The sequence below is a fragment of the Microcaecilia unicolor genome, chromosome 3 (assembly GCF_901765095.1).
Source record: "Microcaecilia unicolor chromosome 3, aMicUni1.1, whole genome shotgun sequence".
Classification (NCBI taxonomy): domain Eukaryota; kingdom Metazoa; phylum Chordata; class Amphibia; order Gymnophiona; family Siphonopidae; genus Microcaecilia; species Microcaecilia unicolor.
Window position 1 is genome coordinate 241,261,150 of NC_044033.1, and position 20,496 is coordinate 241,281,645.

General features: G+C 45.0%; 1 protein-coding gene across 1 annotated transcript in view; it reads right to left on the reverse strand.

Moving 5' to 3' along the window:
- Positions 1–20,496, reverse strand: part of LOC115464991 (vomeronasal type-2 receptor 26-like) — a 66,865-nt gene that overhangs the window by 18,629 nt on the left and 27,740 nt on the right. Inside the window, exons 2-3 of the mRNA XM_030195386.1 lie at positions 19,848–20,075; positions 1,772–1,898 (exon numbers count right to left, since the gene is read on the reverse strand). Of these exons, the coding sequence (XP_030051246.1) occupies positions 1,772–1,898; positions 19,848–20,075 (355 nt within the window). The remainder of the gene's footprint in view (positions 1–1,771; positions 1,899–19,847; positions 20,076–20,496) is intronic.

The window sequence follows — 20,496 nt, forward strand, 5'->3', positions numbered from 1 at the left end:
GCCCCCTTGAGATTTGGACATCCTTGCGACAGACTTCTGACAAAGACGTCCAAAATTGGGTTTCGATTATACCGATTTGGACGTCTCTGTGAGAAGGACGTCCAAGTGCAGATTTATGTCACTTTTTGGACGTCCCTGTCTTTCGAAAATGAGCCTGATATTGTAGTATGTCCACTGGCTGTAATGTTGATAGAAGCCTGTATGGAGTTTCTTCCCAGCTTGGATTGTGAGGCTGCTGCAAAGCGAGCCTCCAAAATACGAAACAAAACAAAAAAAAAACTACTGCAATCCCGATCCTTGAATCCCGTCTGGGATTTCAGTCTGCCACAAGGTAAAGCACTGTGTGGTTTGTATTTCTAATATGTAACCCAAGAAGGAAAGGCACACTTCAGCCTTCCTTTTGGCAGACAGCTTGTTTAACCCTTTTCTTCAGTATAACTTGAAACTCCTCAATAACTTTACAAGTCCTCCTCCACCCCCTCACAGCTCAGAGCAGTCCCATCTCCAAGACAAACACCAAATGGTAGCCACAGCCTTACTATGGCTTATCAAATGAAATTCATTTCTTAGTTCCAACAGTTCAGCTCACAGTTCAAACAGTCCTGCAATAGCTAATAGCTTTTCACACTGCTTTGCTGACAACTCCAGCCACCTCCCACTTTACCAGTTAAACTGGCTCTGGTCCTCCCATGGGGACTGTGTGAAGAAAGAAAATAAAAGCTAAGTTTATCCAGTTACTGAAGCTCCCTGCAGCTGGTTTCCTTCACTCCTCTAGTGCTACCTCCATTTGCTCCTCCTCTTCAGGAATTGTGATCTCTGGCGTAGTTTGAGACACTGCCTGATCAGCCCACTCCATCTCTGTTTCCTCACTTCTTACTTCCTCCTTCGTATTAGCCCATGGGGAGCCCTCCCCCTCCCAGCTGCAGCCTATATCCATATTATACTGTTTAGTCAGCCAGGGTGCCTGGGCTAAATCAGAATCCTGGTCTGGCTTTCAGGATTTTCCCTGATATTGTATGGAACCTGTCTGTCCGGGATCCTTCTCCTTCTCTTGCCAGGCCAGGTTTTCCCTCTCCCTCCAAAACCTATGCTGTGGCTGAGGATAATACAAGTGGACACTTTCCCTGCTCTGCCTGCCAGCTTTAGGCAGAACCCATGAGTCATTACAATATCTATGTGAGTACTAAATTTGTCTGGATACTAGTGATCAATACATTGATGTTTTTATAACCATGGCTGCCAGTATCTCTATATATAAAAGGCACCACCAACGTTCTAAATGAAGCTTCCAGCCAGAAGTGTGAAGGGGGAGAGATATCCGGTTTCCCCATGAGTGTCTGCCCCGCCCTCGTTCTCTCTGTAACACAAACAGTGAAGGAAAACACAGCAAAGCACGAAATCAAATCGCTCTCTCTGTAACAGTGAAGCACTCAGAGTGGGGAGGGGAGAGAGGGCAGAAGCCCTCACTATCTCTGTAACACAAACACAGCACAGCAGAAAACTTAACACTGAAGAACTTGACTCTGAGGGGGGAGGGGACAGAGAGCAGAGGGGACAGACAACACAGGGGAAGGGAGAGAGGGCAGAGGGCAGGGACACACACACTCCCACATGCACACAGAAGAAAACCTTGCTAGCCCCCGTTTCATTTGCATCACAAACGGGGCTTTTTTACTAGTTTTTAAATAATGCTACCTGCTAAGGCTGAAGACAGGTTCAATGATGAATAACCAGTGCCCAAGAGCAGCCTCGTTATAATCTTCTCTCTCACCAGTTTGGTTGGAGACCTTGCCTTCTGAACAGCGAATACAGTCATAACAGCAGAAGGGCTTTCCTTCCCTGGTTAATTTGCTGAACCCAGGAAGACAACTCAGGCTGCATCTAGACTGTGGAGGTGCCTAAGGATTGAGAAAATAATCTGAGAAAGTTGAGATAACACTGGATTATGACTTTTCAGATGCAGTTTTAATTTTCTTTGTAAACATGAGCTGGTTCCAGTGGCCCCATAGATTTGGCCCTGGACCCCCCCTGCCGACAACCCTCTCGATCCCCCTCCCGCCGTCGCCTGCCTTTGCTGGCAGGGGACCCCAGCCCCTGCCAGCCGAGGTCCTCTTCTTCCCGCAAAAGGCTTCCTTCTGTTTCTGATGTCCTGCACAGGACATCAGAAACAGAAGGAAGCCTTTTGCGGGAAGAAGAGGACCTCAGCTGGCCCGGGGGTTGGGGTCCCCCGCCAGCAAAGGTAGGCGACAGCGGGTTGGCGGCGGGAGGGGGGGTCGAGAGGGTCGTCGGCGGGGGGGAGCAAAGTTGGTGGTGGTGACGGCGGCGGCATTGGCGGGGGGGGGGGGCTAAAATGTGCCCCCTCACCTCGGGCTCTGGACCCCCTCCCGTCGAACTCTGGCTACGCCCCTGGCTGGTTCTATCATTTTTTGTCGCATTACCAAGCTATTCAGTAGAATACAGGGGTGAGGAGCGAGTACTATTTTTACTGGAAATCTAGATAAAGTCTGAAACATGGTTGATCTGGAATCAGTCATTCAGGTTCATTGGAGAATGTGTTGAAGAATTAATACCTTGATTAAACAGAATGATGAAATACCTCTGTTTCCTCAAATAACTTTGAAATTTCCATCTGCTCATAAGACTCAGATAAGTTCTTTGTTTAAATATGTTTTATTGTTACCACCCCTCTCGGCTGGACTGTAGTGATGTGCTCCCAGATACCTGATGGTTGCAGTTGTAGCGAATATCCAGGGGACACACACTCACAGCCGAGGGAGTGGAACAAATAAACTAACCTCGTCCTTTACTCTCAAAGAATAAAGGAGGAAAAGAATCTAAATTTAGGATTTGTTCCTGAAATGGAAGGACCAAACTTTCAGATTTGCAAATTATCTCTTTCTTTATTGAATACAAATGCAAGCAAATTTTCATTCAAATAAACTCAAATTCACAATTAGTGTGAAGCTTAATAGAACTGCAATAACATATTCAACATTAAAATGTAGAACTACATGTATACCCTTAACTTTGTCTGTTTCACCTAAAAAGGCGGAAAAGAACCTTTTCAGATATGTATTTAAATTGTCTTTTATCAAAATCAGATATTTGTGGTTATTCTCTTTCCTGATGTAGAAATTGGTCTCTTTGTGTGCACTATTGGTGTTTGTGCAGGGATCTCATGGATTTTTAATATCTGATGGTCTGTTCCTTTGTTTTCCCTTAAAATGTTGTGAAAAAATAATATATTTCTTTCAACACCCTTGGCAATGTCACTTAGCTGTGGTTGAATTTATTTAGGTGATGTCTTTCTTGCATTGGAGCTAATCTGGAACCCTTCAGAGGATGACTCCCCAAGATTTCTTCTCCCTAAACCTCACTTATAAAGAAAATAAATGGAGGCAAGACCCTTAAACTCCCTCTGTTCTTGTTCAGGCTCTGGTGACTATTAACCAATTCTCAATACTGTGGCCAAACTCTCTAATTGAAATAAAATTGAGGCAGCCATGGGCATAATATATATAAGAAATCATATTAAGGGTTAATTCTGTTTAAAGGTGCTCAAATACTATTTTAAATTCTCAGTCCTGCAAATGAAGGGATGCAAGCTGGAGTTAATTACTCAATGTCTAGCTTGCCGAGCAAAAGGTTAAAAAGGTCAGAGACAGGAATTTCTTTCACCCTTGTGAGTGATGGATTGCTAAATGCTGGCACAGCTGTAAATTATTATGAATGAATAAAGGAATGAGCCAGACATATGACATACTGTAGTTTAAAGCTGAAATAATTTCAGAAGTTCTTGATATGTAGATTTTGTTATAAGGAGATAGCTTAGATATAGATATAGAGACCATTATAAGTATGTAGAATATGTCTTATAAGGATGCTTACTTTAGAATATGCTGTATTCTGTGTAAATTAATAAGTTTTGTGTCTGTGTAGAATGTCTGTTAAATTCTGTATTACTCTTTGTCTGCTGTTTAAGAGGTCAAGCAAGGACTGCAGTGAAGAGGCCAACATGTGTTTTAAGTTATCTGCAGTTCTGGCTGGTTCAATGTATAAGCTGATAGGTGAAAGAGGTCAGGACTAGTCAGCTCTCTTCTCCTTGATTAATTATAGGTAAAATGTAGGAATGGTCTTGAAAGTAATAACCTGATATGTATGCTATTAAGTAAGATTGGCCCTTGACCCCTTTAATGAATGCCAGAGTTTAGTTAGCAGTTAGTACTAGGAATATGAGAAATCAATCATAATAACATGTAAGAGACTGGAGCCCAAATGTCTGGTGTAAGGGGCCCCAGGTCATAGGTCAGTTTAGGATGTCTGGAACCTATGTAACTGATATTTGTATGGAGCTGATTGGTTGAGGCAAGGTAATCAATCTATTCCTTAACCAATTGGAGAGTAAGGGGGCTAGGCTAGGCTAGATAGAACTGTATTTAAGTGGGAGAAGAAGCAGTTTACGTCAGAAGGAGCTCAGAAGAAAGAGAAGGACAGAAGGAACAGACAGAAGAAGGAGAAGACAGCATAAGAAGAGAAGCAGCTGAGACAGAAGCCACAAAGACACAGAGAGCTGAGAGAGAGACAAAGAGAGCTGAGAGAGAGACAAAGAGAGCTGAGAAAGAGAAGAAGAGACTTAATGCTGATGTTCTACTTTGTTTGCTGGCAAATAAAGAAGATTACTCTCTCATTCTGGTGTGTGCTGTCTGACTCCTGAAGTATCATAAATTCATGCATCAATTCCTGCAACAATTCTTGGTGGCAGAGGTGGGATACTGAATCCTGCATTAATCCCAGCACCCAACTGACTGGAGAACATTCGCCGGGTATGTATTTTGTATTCTGTATTATAATTCTAGCTAGAAAGTTGTAAACCAGCCCCTCAAAAATTGGGGGAAGGAGAGCCTGATCAACTCTCAGCGAAGGCCCTAGTACCTTCTAGTCTAGTGGAGATTAGAAGCGAAACCGCTTGAGCTTATCTGTATCTGAGAAATCTGAAATTGTTGGGTGGGATTTTTTGTGCAGAATGTGTGATGCCTGAATGCTAAATGAGTGCGGACTTCTTATAGCTGCGTTTCCAATTAACGCGAGTTCAATTGGCCAGCGACGGAAGGAAGCGATTGCTGTCTGTCTACCTAGTGTCTCGAGAGTGCGGACCCCTTACTGCACTTTCAAAAATTCCCTCCCCCTTTGTGTGTTGTAACTGTAAGCATTATGGGTGGGAAATCGTCTAGACAAATTGCTACCCCCCCCTAGATTGTATGCTTAAGAACTTCAAAAAAGGATTTTTAATTAATGACTATGGACAGACTTTAAGCTCAAGTACTCTAAGAACCTTGTGTGAAGTTGAGTGGCCATCTATGGGAGTGGGGTGGCCCCCTAGTGGCAGCTTAGATATTGAAGTAATCCGGAAGGTCTACAGCATAGTTGTAGGAGAACCAGAATATTCTGAACAACTCCCCTATATAGATTCCTGGGACAGCCTTGTGACTGACCCTCCCTCTTGGTTGAAAACTTATATGTGATCCCCAGTAAAATTCATATTAGGCCGTGCTCAAAGAAAGATTAGAAAATCTAAACTAGAAGAGGGAAAGAGCCCCAGGAAGCCTACCACCCAATCGGTGGCTTCCGCCCCTACCCTGCCTGAGAAACCCATACTCTCTGATGACCCCTCAGATCTTGAGCCACCACCTTATGGCCCATTGTTGGGGTTCCGTGCCGCCCCTAGAGATCCACGCCGCCCAGCCCAAGCTTCTCCAGTACAGGCTTCTCCGGATAGTTCCTCCCCCACTGTGCGAACCCCACCACATCCTAGGTTGGACTTTTCAGCCAGTCTCTACCCTCCTCTGCCATATCCTTCCCTGTTAACCTCCGAAGACCCGCTTTGGGCTCCACTCCCTGATTCCTCAACTCCTGACAGCCCAGCCTCTCCCTCTAATACCCCTCCCCACTCATCAGGGGCCCGGCATCCCTTTCAATGGACTGAATCACCTGTGACTACCTCTCAGTCTATGAGTACCCCTCCCCATCCCTCAGGGTTTCAACCTACCTCCCCTGAATGGGTTAGACCTGCTGCAATCACCTTTGAGCTTGATAGGAGGGTAGCTCCTAGCTCTACCTCAGATTCCATTCCCACCTCCTCGAGAGTTCTGCCACTCTGTCAGGTAACTACCACTCGACCGGATCCTAATAATCAGGGTCAGGTTATACAGGCACAGGCCTATCAGTATGTACCCTTCACAACCACCGATCTCCTGAATTGGAAGACGCATTACCCCTCTTATACTGAAAAGCCTCAGGCAGTGGTGGACCTAGTGGCTAGCATTATGGCCACCCATAACCCAACCTGGACTGATTGTCAACAACTTCTCCTGACCCTCTTCACAACTGAGGAGAGGCGGAAGATTTTGCAAAATGCTGAGGCCATCACGTGAGAGCGTGTCCCTGGGGGGACACAGGACCCAGAGGGATGGGTTAGAGCTCGGTTTCCTCGCGCAGCTCCAGTTTGGGATCCAAATAATGAGCAGCACTATGAACTGTTGTCTGGCTATTGCCTGCTGGAAGGTATGAGGAAAGGCATAAAGAGGCCCATTAATCTGGCAAAGGTCTCTGAAATTCTCCAAGGGGCAGCTGAATCCCCTGGGGCCTTTCTAGAGCGACTAATTGAAGCCTACAGAACATACACCCCATTTGATCCTGAAGCCCTAGAAAACCAGAGAATGGTGAATAGCGCATTGGTGGCCCAGAGTATGCCAGATATCCGGAAGAAGTTGCAGCGTCAGGAGGGATTCGCAGGGATGAATACCACCCAGCTAATTGAGATCGCAACCAAGGTTTTCATTAATAGAGATCAGGAGGTGCGCCGAGAGGCTGACCGGAAGATGCAGAAGAAGGCCGACCTTTTAGCGGCAGCCATTACTAATTCCACCCTTAATCGAGGTCGACCTCTAGCTAATGGGAAGCCAAAGTGGGACCCCGGACCACCAGCCAGGCCCCGAGATTCCTTCAATCAATCCCGGCCAAGGGGGGAGAATCCCAGACCAAGATTGGAGAGGGATCAGTGTGCCTACTGTAAGGAAAGAGGGCACTGGAAAGATGAATGCCCCCAGAGGCGCCAGGGATTGAGAAGGGGACCAGGAGATCGAGGAAGCCGAGGCCGAGTTCGAGAGGGAAGATATGAGCCTCCTGAATCTGACATCATCGGGATAGCCGAGATGGCAGAATGGGACGAATAGGACAGACCGGGTTCCTACAAACTGGGCTCCCAGGAACCTATGGTCAAGTTAACTATAGGGAGCCGCTCAATTCCATTCATGATTGATACAGGAGCTGAACATTCTGTTGTGACGGAGCGATTAGCGCCTGTGTCTGGAAAAACTGTCCGAGTGGTGGGAGCCACGGGGGTGCAGAACCGGAGGCCCTTCCTGACAACCCGTAGATGCCAATTAGGCTCACACACAGTCACTCATGAATTCCTGTATATGCCAGACTGTCCAATCCCTTTGTTAGGTCGAGACCTGCTGTCCAAGCTTAGGGCCCAAATTTCCTTTGACTCTGATGGCCAGACTTCGGTCTCCTTTCGGCCCCCGATATCCAGCCCTAAGGGTATATTGAGTTTCTGCTGCCCCCTTGAAGAAGAATGGCGGCTGCATCAGTCACATGGCCAAGTTGACCTACCCCTGGCAGACAGCTTTCAGGTCAGTGGGGTATGGGCAGAAGATAATCCCCCAGGGTTGGCCCGAAATATTCCTCCTGTCCATGTAGACTTACTTCCAAATGCCCGGCCAATCCATCTTCGCCAATACCCAATTCCCAGAAAGGCTCTGGAAGGGATCCAAGCACACCTGAATCGTTTGTTATCCCATGGAATTATTCGTCCTTGTCAGTCTTTATGGAATACGCCACTATTGCCAGTTCAGAAGCCAGGGACTGAGGACTACCGGCCAGTCCAAGACTTACGAGTGGTCAACAAATCTACTATCTCATTACACCCTGTAGTGCCTAATCCATATGTCCTGCTAGGATTGATACCTTCTGGAGCTACCCATTTCACGACACTAGATCTAAAAGATGCCTTCTTTTGTATTCGGGTGGCCCCCGCCAGTCAACTGCTTTTTGCCTTTCAATGGAAAAACCCAGTAACAGGAAGGAAGCTTCAGTATACATGGACCCGCCTGCCACAGGGGTTCAAGAATTCCCCCACCATTTTTGGGACAGCCCTAGGACAAGACCTTAAGACTTTTAAATCTGAGCCTTCCAGGCGAGTTTTACTCCAGTATGTAGATGACCTGATTGCAGCAGTGACTCAGGAAGAGTGTTTTGAGGCTACCAGAGAATTGCTGGAGCTACTCTTGGATGCAGGCTATAAGGTCTCACGCTCAAAGGCCCAACTTTGTCAGTCAGAAGTGAAGTATCTGGGCTTTTGTATTTCCCAGGGAAGTCGGAGACTGGATGTCAGTAGGAAGCAAGCAGTTGCTGCAATTCCTCAACCCAAGTCCAGAAGAGAAGTTAGGGAATTTCTGGGAGCAGCCGGATTCTGCAGAATTTGGATTCCAAATTTTGCACTGATGGCGAAACCCCTTTACCAAGCCACAAAGGGGGGTGAAAAGGAACCATTTGAATGGGGACCTACAGCTCAACAATCCTTCATTGCCATAAAGAAAGCCCTACTCCAAGCCCCTGCGTTAGGCCTTCCTGATGTGGAGAAACCTTTCTCATTGTATGTCCATGAGCGACAGGGGGTTGCTCTGGGTGTGCTGACCCAGATGATGGGATCCTGGCAGAGGCCTGTTGCATACCTGTCTAAACAGCTGGATGGAGTGGCTAAAGGATGGCCAGCCTGCATGAGGGCCATTGCAGCAACAGCCTTACTGGTCCAGGAAGCTGATAAGCTGACCTTGGGGCAAGAACTGGTTGTTAAAGTCCCCCACGCAGTTCTTACCCTCATGGAGTATAAGGGCAACCACTGGTTTACAAATAACCGCATGGTTAAGTACCAAGCTAGCTTATGTGAGAATCCACGGATACATCTGGAAACAGTGGCTACATTCAATCCCGCCACTCTTTTGCCAGCATCTGAGGGACCACCGGATCATGATTGTATCCAAACCATGGATGAAGTGTATTCCAGTCGACCAGATCTTAAAGATGTTCCGTGGAGGGACCCAGATGTAATTTATTTTACAGATGGAAGCAGTTACGTGGAGAACTCCAAGCGATTGGCAGGCTATGCTGTGGTGACAGAAGACAAGGTGATAGAAGCAAGAGCCCTGCCCCAAGGAACTTCAGCCCAGAAAGCAGAACTTGTGGCCCTCATACGAGCTCTGGAGTTAGCAGCAGGACTAGTGACCAACATTTATACTGATTCCAAGTATGCCTTCACAACTCTACATGCTCATGGAGCTTTGTATAAGGAAAAGGGACTCATAAATGCCGCAGGCCAACCTGTTAAGTATGGACCCGAAATACTTCAGCTGCTAGAGGCTGTGTGGGCCCCTAAGAAGGTAGCTGTTATTCACTGCAGGGGACACCAAAGAATAGATACTCCAGTGGCCCGAGGGAACCGCCATGCTGATCGGGTGGCCAAGGAAGCTGCTCGAGGACCCCCAGCAAGTACTGTGACTCCCCTGTTCCAAATTCGACTGCAAGAATGGACGCCTATGTACACCCAAATGGAAGAGAAATGGGCTCAAGAGGAAGGTGCAGTAAGGAGACCTGATGGCTGGTTACATCTCCCTGATACTAGAGTTCTGGTGCCACGCCACCTAGCTTGGCCTGTAGTGTCTCAAGCTCATGACCTATCACACTTAGGGAAAACAGCACTAGCCCGCCTACTCAGTCGAGTAGTGGTGCTGGAAGGATTGGATAGTCTGGTTGCCACTGCCTCTGCCCGATGTACTCTCTGTGCCCAGAATAATGCCCGTCAGGGACCCCGTATTCCACCAGGAGTTCAGTCTAGAGGACTAACACCCTTTGAGTCTCTAGTTATAGACTTCACAGAAATGCCCAGGAGCGGTAGGCTCCGATACCTCTTGGTCATGGTCTGTACCTTTTCTGGGTGGGTGGAAGCATATCCTACAGTTACTGAGAAAGCCACAGAAGTAGCTCGAGCCCTCCTTAGGGATGTCATCCCCAGGTATGGACTGCCCCTTGCCATAGGTTCAGATAATGGTCCCGCCTTTGTTGAAGCTACACTTCAGGCCCTGTCCCGCGCATTGCGCATTACCTGGAAATTGCATTGTGCCTATCGTCCCCAGAGTTCAGGGCAGGTTGAGCGGGCAAACAGAACCTTGAAAAATAGCCTAGCAAAGATTTGTCAGGAAACCAAACTGAAATGGCCACAGGCACTGCCACTAGCCCTCTTCCGCCTCCGATGCACTCCAACTAAAGGAACAGCCCTCTCTCCCTTTGAAATTGTGTATGGGAAGCCCCCAGCCATTTTGCAGGGAATTAAGGGAGACATAGGGATTTTAGGGTCTGCCCAGGTGCAGGAGCAGGTAGCCCTCTTGGGCAAGATAATTTCTGAGCTTCAGTCTTATGTGAGAGAAATAAACCCTGTCCCCTTCCAGGCTCAGGTACATTCCTTCCTGCCAGGGGATAGAGTTTGGGTGAAAGACTGGAGGCTCCAGCCTTTGGGGCCCCGATGGAAAGGACCTTTTACTGTTTTGCTTTCTACCCCTGCAGCTGTGAAGGTTGCAGGGATTACTCCATGGGTCCATTGGTCTCGAATTAAGTCTGCTGACCAGACTGAGCCCAGCACGGATCAGACGGAGCCTAGACAGTGGAGAGCAGAAAGTGATCCAGCGGAGCCATTGAAGTTGCGCTTGACCCGAACCAAAGAATCTACTAGCTGAAAAGAAGGGTCAACTGCATACTGCAGGAGCTGCTGAACTTCGGCTTCACACTGAGACTCTTTCTTGCCTAGATTCTGGCTTTCTTGGAATTTGAGAGCTTGATCCTTGTCAGTTGAGGGTCTATCCCAACTGGTATAAGAACTCAAAGACTGAGAAGACTATAGTGTCCCATCCTATTTTCTACTTTCATAAGTCCCCGGGGTATGAAGGGGTTGCATCATATGAGCGGTCTGTTACAATTGGGGATTGGCACCTATGGTGTACAAAGTCTCCATTTCTTCTTCGTTCCCCCTGGGATAGGGGCTCGCATTATGGGCATCCTAATCTCCATCCTGTGCCTACATTTATTGGGAACTTTCGTCGCCCTCTCCTTGGTCATTACTGGCTCTGTGATAATGTCCTCCACATGATTCTTCCCCCCACATATGATTTTTGTGTATTGGTAACCTTGAATTATTTTCCTAAAGTTATTCCTCTTCTCAAACCACCATCCCCGCACCGCTCTAAGCGAGAGGCCTTGTCCTTACCCTCCTCCGTTGCCACAGAGGATGAGGCGATTGAATTAGCCCTCCAGTATATCAATTCTACTTATCCTCTGACTAAAAAGAGACTTGTAGCCCTTTCTGCCACGGCCTGGATTCCAATTGGGGGCCCGGTAGCGGGTATTACTGAACTAGGTATGGCCACCCGGAGACTTCAATCCCTACTTCATGTTCTAGTTCATGAGCTGAACGTGGTAGTCAATGCATTGCAGGATCAAATTAATGAATTAAGTATAGTTTCTCGGTATAACCGTATGGGTCTTGACTATCTCTTTGCAGCCCAGGGTGGCCTCTGCACAGTGCTAAATTCTTCAGAGTGCTGTACTATTGTCATAAATAGGACGCATGTAGTTAGGCATGCCATGGATAAAGTCCTACAGTTGGCCAGCCTTAATGTGGAGGATTACCGAGGAGGATTAGACCTTACCTCCTGGTGGTGGTCATTGACCTCCTGGATACGTCCCTTGTTTATTTCCCTAATAGTCTTAGTTCTAGCAGGGTTGTTGTTTTGTTTCTTGGCCTCATGTGCTTCGGCAGTATGCCGTCGGACCTTAACAAGTAGGGTAATGGTGGTTCATAAGTCTATTCCTAGTTAGGATCACTATAATCTCCAGAGTTTGAGTAGTGAGACTTATCTCTGCATAAGCTGATTTTAGTCTCAAAGGGGGGAATGAGGCAGCCATGGGCATAATATATATAAGAAATCATATTAAGGGTTAATTCTGTTTAAAGGTGCTCAAATACTATTTTAAATTCTCAGTCCTGCAAATGAAGGGATGCAAGCTGGAGTTAATTACTCAATGTCTAGCTTGCCGAGCAAAAGGTTAAAAAGGTCAGAGACAGGAATTTCTTTCACCCTTGTGAGTGATGGATTGCTAAATGCTGGCACAGCTGTAAATTATTATGAATGAATAAAGGAATGAGCCAGACATATGACATACTGTAGTTTAAAGCTGAAATAATTTCAGAAGTTCTTGATATGTAGATTTTGTTATAAGGAGATAGCTTAGATATAGATATAGAGACCATTATAAGTATGTAGAATATGTCTTATAAGGATGCTTACTTTAGAATATGCTGTATTCTGTGTAAATTAATAAGTTTTGTGTCTGTGTAGAATGTCTGTTAAATTCTGTATTACTCTTTGTCTGCTGTTTAAGAGGTCAAGCAAGGACTGCAGTGAAGAGGCCAACATGTGTTTTAAGTTATCTGCAGTTCTGGCTGGTTCAATGTATAAGCTGATAGGTGAAAGAGGTCAGGACTAGTCAGCTCTCTTCTCCTTGATTAATTATAGGTAAAATGTAGGAATGGTCTTGAAAGTAATAACCTGATATGTATGCTATTAAGTAAGATTGGCCCTTGACCCCTTTAATGAATGCCAGAGTTTAGTTAGCAGTTAGTACTAGGAATATGAGAAATCAATCATAATAACATGTAAGAGACTGGAGCCCAAATGTCTGGTGTAAGGGGCCCCAGGTCATAGGTCAGTTTAGGATGTCTGGAACCTATGTAACTGATATTTGTATGGAGCTGATTGGTTGAGGCAAGGTAATCAATCTATTCCTTAACCAATTGGAGAGTAAGGGGGCTAGGCTAGGCTAGATAGAACTGTATTTAAGTGGGAGAAGAAGCAGTTTACGTCAGAAGGAGCTCAGAAGAAAGAGAAGGACAGAAGGAACAGACAGAAGAAGGAGAAGACAGCATAAGAAGAGAAGCAGCTGAGACAGAAGCCACAAAGACACAGAGAGCTGAGACAAAGACACAGAGAGCTGAGAGAGAGACAAAGAGAGCTGAGAGAGAGACAAAGAGAGCTGAGAAAGAGAAGAAGAGACTTAATGCTGATGTTCTACTTTGTTTGCTGGCAAATAAAGAAGATTACTCTCTCATTCTGGTGTGTGCTGTCTGACTCCTGAAGTATCATAAATTCATGCATCAATTCCTGCAACAAAATAAGTTAAAGGTTTTCTCACTACAAAACCTATTTCTCACTGTTGTTTCCCTAGTCTAAAATGATCCAGCAGGCTTCAACATTCCATCTCACAGACTTCACATAAAAGCATAACTTTTCCCTTCACAGCTATCAGATCAATCTGGAGAATACAGCACACTCAGACAACAGCAGTGCTGGATTTTCTTTATTCTGAAGTCAGATTCCAAACCTTGCTTGCACTGAACTCAGAACTCTCACAAACAACACACCTCCCCCCCCCCCCCCCCCCCCCCACACACACACAGCTTAATGGCTTCTTTCTTCAAATCACAGATTCACCTCTCAGTCCTTCCCCTGTGTCAGAGTTAAAATCCTTACACACTTTTTCCTGACACCCTTATAGTTTCTTTCACTTAGTATAACTACCAACAGAAATCACAGTCTCTCAGAACCTGAGTCTCAACTGTTTTCCCCTATTCTAAAAAGAGTAGGCAGCCATGTGTCCACTTAATACCTGAGCCTACAGACTCTCATTCCACCTTCCATGACCTTAAATTCCCTTAGAACTTAACCATTCCATTCACTACATGCTGGGACATACATACCTCTGTTTCACTCCAAACCAAACTAAATTTGGTTTAAAATTTCTCACAGCTTTCTATTAGTACAGCTCTCTCCCACCCAAAATACATCAGTTTTTCCCCACATGTATTCAGCAACACAATCATGAAAAAGGCAGTCTGTTTATTGAAGTACTCATTTTTAAGCTCAAATCATCTCATTCTCAGCACCAAAGCTCACCTTCACTCACTTTCAATATTAAAGTACCCTTTTTCAATATCGCATTTCACTTAAAAATCTCACAAAATCCATACTTTTATTCTTACTTTTACACAGACACACACTATACGTTTTTTCTTTCTCAATCCATGTTCACAGCCCTGGTCTCTCTGCTCACTCCAGTGTTGCCAGGTGGAAAATTTTTTTCCCACCCAATGCAGCACAAAACCCGCCCAAAACCCGCCCAAACTCAAACCCCGCCCCTGACACCCCCACCCCCATGTCATCACCCCGCCCCCGCCGTCATTAACCCCGCCCCCGCCGTCACCGGCCCCGCCTCCCCCGTCATCGGCCCCGCCTCCCACGTCATCGGCCCCGCCTCCTACGTCACTAACCCCGCCCAAAAACGTCACTAACCCCGCCCCCGCGGCCAAAAAAGCCGCACAAAAAACCGCCCGGAAGCCCAAAAAACAGCCCAAAAAACCGCAACCCGCCGCGGGCAAAAATTTCCCGCGGCGGGTCGCGGAAAACCGCCCACCTGGCAACACTGGCTCACTCCAGTCTCCCTGGCAACTCACCCCCCCCCCCCTAGAGGATCTGACATCACTCAACCAATCAGCTTGTCAGAGAAAGACAGGGTTTTTTTTCTAATCTGTTTAGAATCTCCCTTCCCCATAGAAGTAAATGCAAAACTTCCTATACAGAGAATTTCAAAGTCAATTTTAACCTGAAACAGCAAGGAACATTTTATAGTACAATCCCCACCTAATCATGGTTTATTTCTTGAAAAATAAAACCACATTTAAGAAACATTTCACACTTTCTTCACCTAACTCTATTAATAATTTCCAAACCAACTTTAAACCTTTTCCAGCCAGCAGCATCCACCTAAACCCTGGAACAGCCCCCCCCAGAGCCCCAGGAAAAAAAAACATTTAATATATGTTACCATATATTACATTATCACCAAATGAATGCGTTTTGACCATTTAAGTCAACATGTAGTCAAAATTGATCTACACATCTGAAAAAGGGAGCAAGGTTGTTCCAGGGGCAGGCATAAAATGCTATAGATAGATCTACTGCCCATATAACTTATCCATACATAGCAAAGTATACCGATCAAGAACTGGTCTAACTTTATATGGATAACTTATTTGTGTAAAGTTAGGTCAACATACTCAGCAGACTTACCTATATGGATATTACCACTGAATACAGCATGAAGATATTCAGATAAATGATCAGTTATGTAGTCATTAAGAACATAAGAACTGCCCAAGTCCAACGGTAATGTGGGCACATGGAATTGATGCACACTGAGCCCACTTGTTTTAAAAAGGAGGTCTTCATTGGCCGTACGCTAATTTTACAATTGGCGTTCAGTCATTTACTACCTGAGCCCTTACCACCACCTATTTAATAGGCAGTGAGGGCTCACGCACTACTCACATGGTAATCGGGCAATGTGTGGCTATGGCTGAGCACTGCCTGATTACCTTCAGGCACAATCCCGTGCTAGAAAATAAATTTTTATATTTTGGCATGGGAAATGACATGCACCAAAAACAGAAATACCGCTGGGCATCTGGGTGTGCCTGGCAGTAGTACTGTCTTCCCTCACGCTCCCCATGAGTTATCCCTACCACCCTTTAATAAAAGGGCCCCTAACTGAAAAAAATATTGTCTCCAATTTGTTTTAATTATACTGCTTAGTAATTTCATTGCATGCCCTCTAGTCTTTGTACGTACTGAAAAAGTAAGCAATTGATTTGGATTTACTGTTCAACTCCACTCTGGATTTTAGAAACCTTTATCATACCTTTCCTCAGCTGTTTATTTCCAAGCTGAAGAGCTCCAACCTCTTTCAGTCCCATTAATCATTTTAGTTTCCCTGCTCTGAACCTCTTCTATTATATCTTTTGTGAGATGCAGGTGACCAGAATTGCACACAATACTCATTGGACTACCAAGTAACAGCTCCCATTTGTAGAAACTGAAAGGCTAAGCTTCGGAGGAATTAGGAGCCATATTTTTGGAGTCATGGTCCTAAATTAACTCATTTGAAAAATGACAATTTTATTTATGTATTCATTCATTTGATAAAGGGTTTTTCACATAGTTACAACAGGGCAGTGAATAGGGCTGATTTAAGACACATAGAGGGGCATAATCGAAAGGGGTGCCCAAGTTTTCCTGAGCATGTCCTTGTAGGACGTCCCGGCGAAGGGGCGGGGAAACACGTATTATCGAAACAAGATAATGATAGAAACTCCAAACTGCCCAAAACACAGCAGCCAGACTAATATTTGGAAAAACGAAATACGAAAGCGCCAAGCCCCTAAGAGAAAAATTACAGTGGCTCCCATTGAAAGAACGAATCACGTTCAAGATCTGCATTTTGATTCATAAAATCATCCACGGTGAGGCTCCAGTCTACAAGGCAGATATCATAGACTTACCAACCAGGAACACCAAAAGATCAGCACGTACATTCCTGAGCCTCCATCACCCCAGCTGCAAAGGTCAAAATATAAATCAACTTATGCATCCAGCTTCTCCTACATAGGCACGCAACTGTGGAAAGCACTACCAAAAGCCACAAAAGCAATACAAGATATAATTAAATTCCGAAAAATACTAAAAACCAACCTGTTCAAAAAGGCATATCACAACGATCCATCCTAATTACCAAACAACAAAACCCTTATCATAACTGAACAAAACTGAACTCTCTATTCCTAACTGCTTAAATTACTTTGTTACTAATGAACTTTAATGCAATACTACTTTAACTTTCTCTACGATATGAAGTCTTTATTCTTGAATGTTTAATCTATGCTGTTACCGCATTGAGCCTGCCATGAGTGGGAAAGCGCGGGGTACAAAAATAAATAAAAATAAAAAAAAAATACTTATGAACTTTAATGCAATACCACTTTGTATTTCTCATTCCGGAACTGGCGATTGCCATTACGGAACAATATAAGCCATATTGAGCCTGCAAATAGGTGGGAATATGTGGGATACAAATGCAACAAATAAAATAAATAAAATAAATATCTCAAGGGCATTTACGTACAGGAAGAGAGCCTTTTTCAAATGAAGGAGAGCTCTGGAATGAGGAGGCATATGACAAAGTTATGGGGGAATAGGCTTAGGAGTAACCTAAGGAAGTATTATTTCACAGAAAGGGTGGTGGAGGCGTGGAATGGCCTCCCGGTGGAGGAGGTGGAGTCGAGGACTGTTCCAGAATTTAAAAAGGCATGGGATAAGCATGTGGGATCGCTTAGGAACAGGAAGAATTAGGGGTTACAGAGGATGGGCAGACTGGATGGGTCATATGGCCTTTATCTGCCGTCACGTTTCTATGTTTCTAAGATGGGCGTCCATCTTTCGTTTCGATAATATGGTCGGGGACACCCAAATCACAAAATTTAGGTCGACCTTAGAGATGGTCGTCCTTAGAGATGGTCATCCACAATTTTCAGCGATAATGGAAACCGAGGATGCCCATCTCAGAAATGACCAAATCCAAGCCATTTGGTCATGGGTGGAGCCAGCATTCTTAGTGCACTGGTCCCCCTGACATGCCAAGACACCAACCAGGCACCCTAGGAGGCACTGCAGTGAACTTCAGAAATTGCTCCCAGGTGCATAGCTCCCTTACCTTGTGCGCTGAGCCCACCAAACCCCCTCCAAAACCCACTCCCCACAACTGTACACCGCTACCATAGCCCTAAGGGGTGAAGAGGGGCACCTAGATGTGGGTACAGTGGGATTCTAGTGGGTTTTGAAGGGCTTACATTTACCACCGCAAGCGTAACAGGTGGGGGGGTTTGGGCCTGGGTCCGCCTGCCTAAAGTGCACTGCACCCACTAAAACTGCTCCAGGGACCTGCATACTGCTGTCATGGAGCTGGGTATGATATTTGAGGCTGGCATAGAGGCTGGAAAAAATATTTAAAAAAATTTTTTGAGGGTGGGAGGGGGTTAGTGACCACTGGGGCAGTAAGGGGAGGTCATCCCCGATTCCCTCTGGTGGTCATCTGGTCATTTAGAGCACATTTTTGTGGCTTGGTCGTAAGAAAAAAAGGGCCAGATAAAGTCATCTAAGTGTTCATCAGGGATGCCCTTCTTTTTTCCATTATCGGTTGAGGACGCCCATGTGTTAAGCACGCACCAGTCCTGCCTTCGCTACGCCTCCGACACGCCCCCGTGAACTTTGGTCATCGCCGCGACAGAAAGCAGTTGAGGACGCCCAAAATCGGCTTTCGATTATGCCGATTTGGGCGACCCTGTGAGAAGGACGCCCATCTTGCGATTTGTGTCGAAAGATGAGCGCCCTTCTCTTTTGAAAATAAGCTTGATAGACATATGAGACTGTATCTTTCTAGTAAAAGAAATGTGTGCTTAATTCTGAGTAAGGAGCTTTTGACTCTTTGGAGAGTAGTGACTTTAATTTGACTAATTTCCTAGAAACATCTTCTGATAATATTACTACTAGAGCCACTCTCTTGGTTACTTTTTTGTAAACAATGATACAGTTTTATTTCTTTAGCTGAAATCAAAAATTTCACAAGAGGGTGGGATCTTTTTTTTGGTTGTTGTTGTTTTTAGGTTCCTTTACATAGTAACTAGTAAATGAAGGCAGACAAAAGACCTGTACAGTCCATCCAGTCTGCCCAACAAGATAAACTCATTTTACATAGTATATGATACTTTATATGTATACCCGAGTTTGATTTGTCCTTGTCGTTCTCAGGGCACAGACTGTAGAAGTCTGCCCAGCAGTCTTCTTGTACTAAAAGTTCTGAAGCTAATGTTGAAGCCCCTTAAAATTTACACTCCAGCCCATCCATATCTATTCAGTCATGATCAGGGCATAGACCATAGAAGTGTGCCCAGCACTGGTTTTGCATTCCAATTATCGGCGTCGCCACCCAATCTCCGCTAAGATTCCATGGATCTGTTCTTTCTAAACAGGATTCCTTTGTGTTTATCCCACACAAATTTGAATTCGATTACCGTTTTCATCTCCACCACCTCCCGCGGGAGGACATTCTACGTATCTACCACTCTCTCCGTGAAAAAATACTTCCTGATATTACTCCTGAGTCTGCCCCTCTTCAACCTCAATTCATGTCCTCTAGTTCTACAGCCTTCCCGTCTCCAGAAAAGGTTTGTTTGTGGATTGATATCTTTCAAATATTTGAACGTCTGTATCATGTCACCCGTTTCTCCTTTCCTCCAAGGTATACAATGTTCAGGTCCCATACCATTTTTGTAGCTTTTCTTTACACCAAGTCCAGTGTTTTTACATCTTTAGCAAGATACAGCCTCCAAAACTAAACACAATACTCCAAGAGGGGCCTCACCAACAGCTCCTTTCTTCTGCTGGTTATACCCCTCTCTATGCAGCCTAGCATCCTTTGTAAATGTTTAATCTCCTGGCAAGGGTACAATATATCTATTTTGACCCTCTTCATTTGTAGAACTTTTTGAGTGATAATGTTCCCTTATAAGGTTATTTATTTGTGTGTAGGAGTGGGATATGGGTTTATAATGTGATGGGATCGTTAGCTGCAGATTTGAAATAAATCAAATTTTTCCTGTTATATTTTTGATAATGTTTTCAGGTTTCCCCTTGACATGTGCTACAGTGATCAGCATTGTTATTCTTATATGTGTTATAAGAAAATGCATGATAAGTGTATGGTTCAGTGGTTTCCATCTTATATCTGACCTGGTTGAACAAGTCCTCCCACATAATTGCCTTCTCATTGATGGTAAAGTCGTCCCCTAGTGGAGCATAAGGGTTATAACTTCCAACAATTTCATTACTCCGTATCCCGTTGGGTAGAACAACAGTATTTATAATATCATATCCAATGGCAAGATCACCATTCTCATCAAAAAAGATTTCCTCGCCCAGAGCATTCTTAAAATGAAGGTTCTTCAGATAATGATGAAGCTAATGGAAAGCAAAACATTTTTATTAGTGAATTAACTGCAAGGATACACTCCTAATGTCAAGCAGATATAACCTGATGCAGACCTCTAGATGGCAGCGTGTATCTCAGATGGTCAGTCAGGTCCAATGCAGTTCTGCTCCTTGGACAGAATGTCAACAAACCCTTGTCTCTGAAAGGTCTCCTTTTTATACAGAAATCATGGGCTGAGCTGTACTAAGGCACATTCTAGTCTTGTGGGTGATGCACACATAATATAGTTGTGACTTCAGGGGCCATTGTTTTGTCTTACTGGCACCATATTAAGGGTACACCTTGACAAATGGCCTGGGTCTCATAAACAATATGCAGTTTTGCTAGCCACAACGTCTCTCCAGCTGCAAGAGTAATTCCAAGATTCATTGGCTGTTCTGGCCATGATGT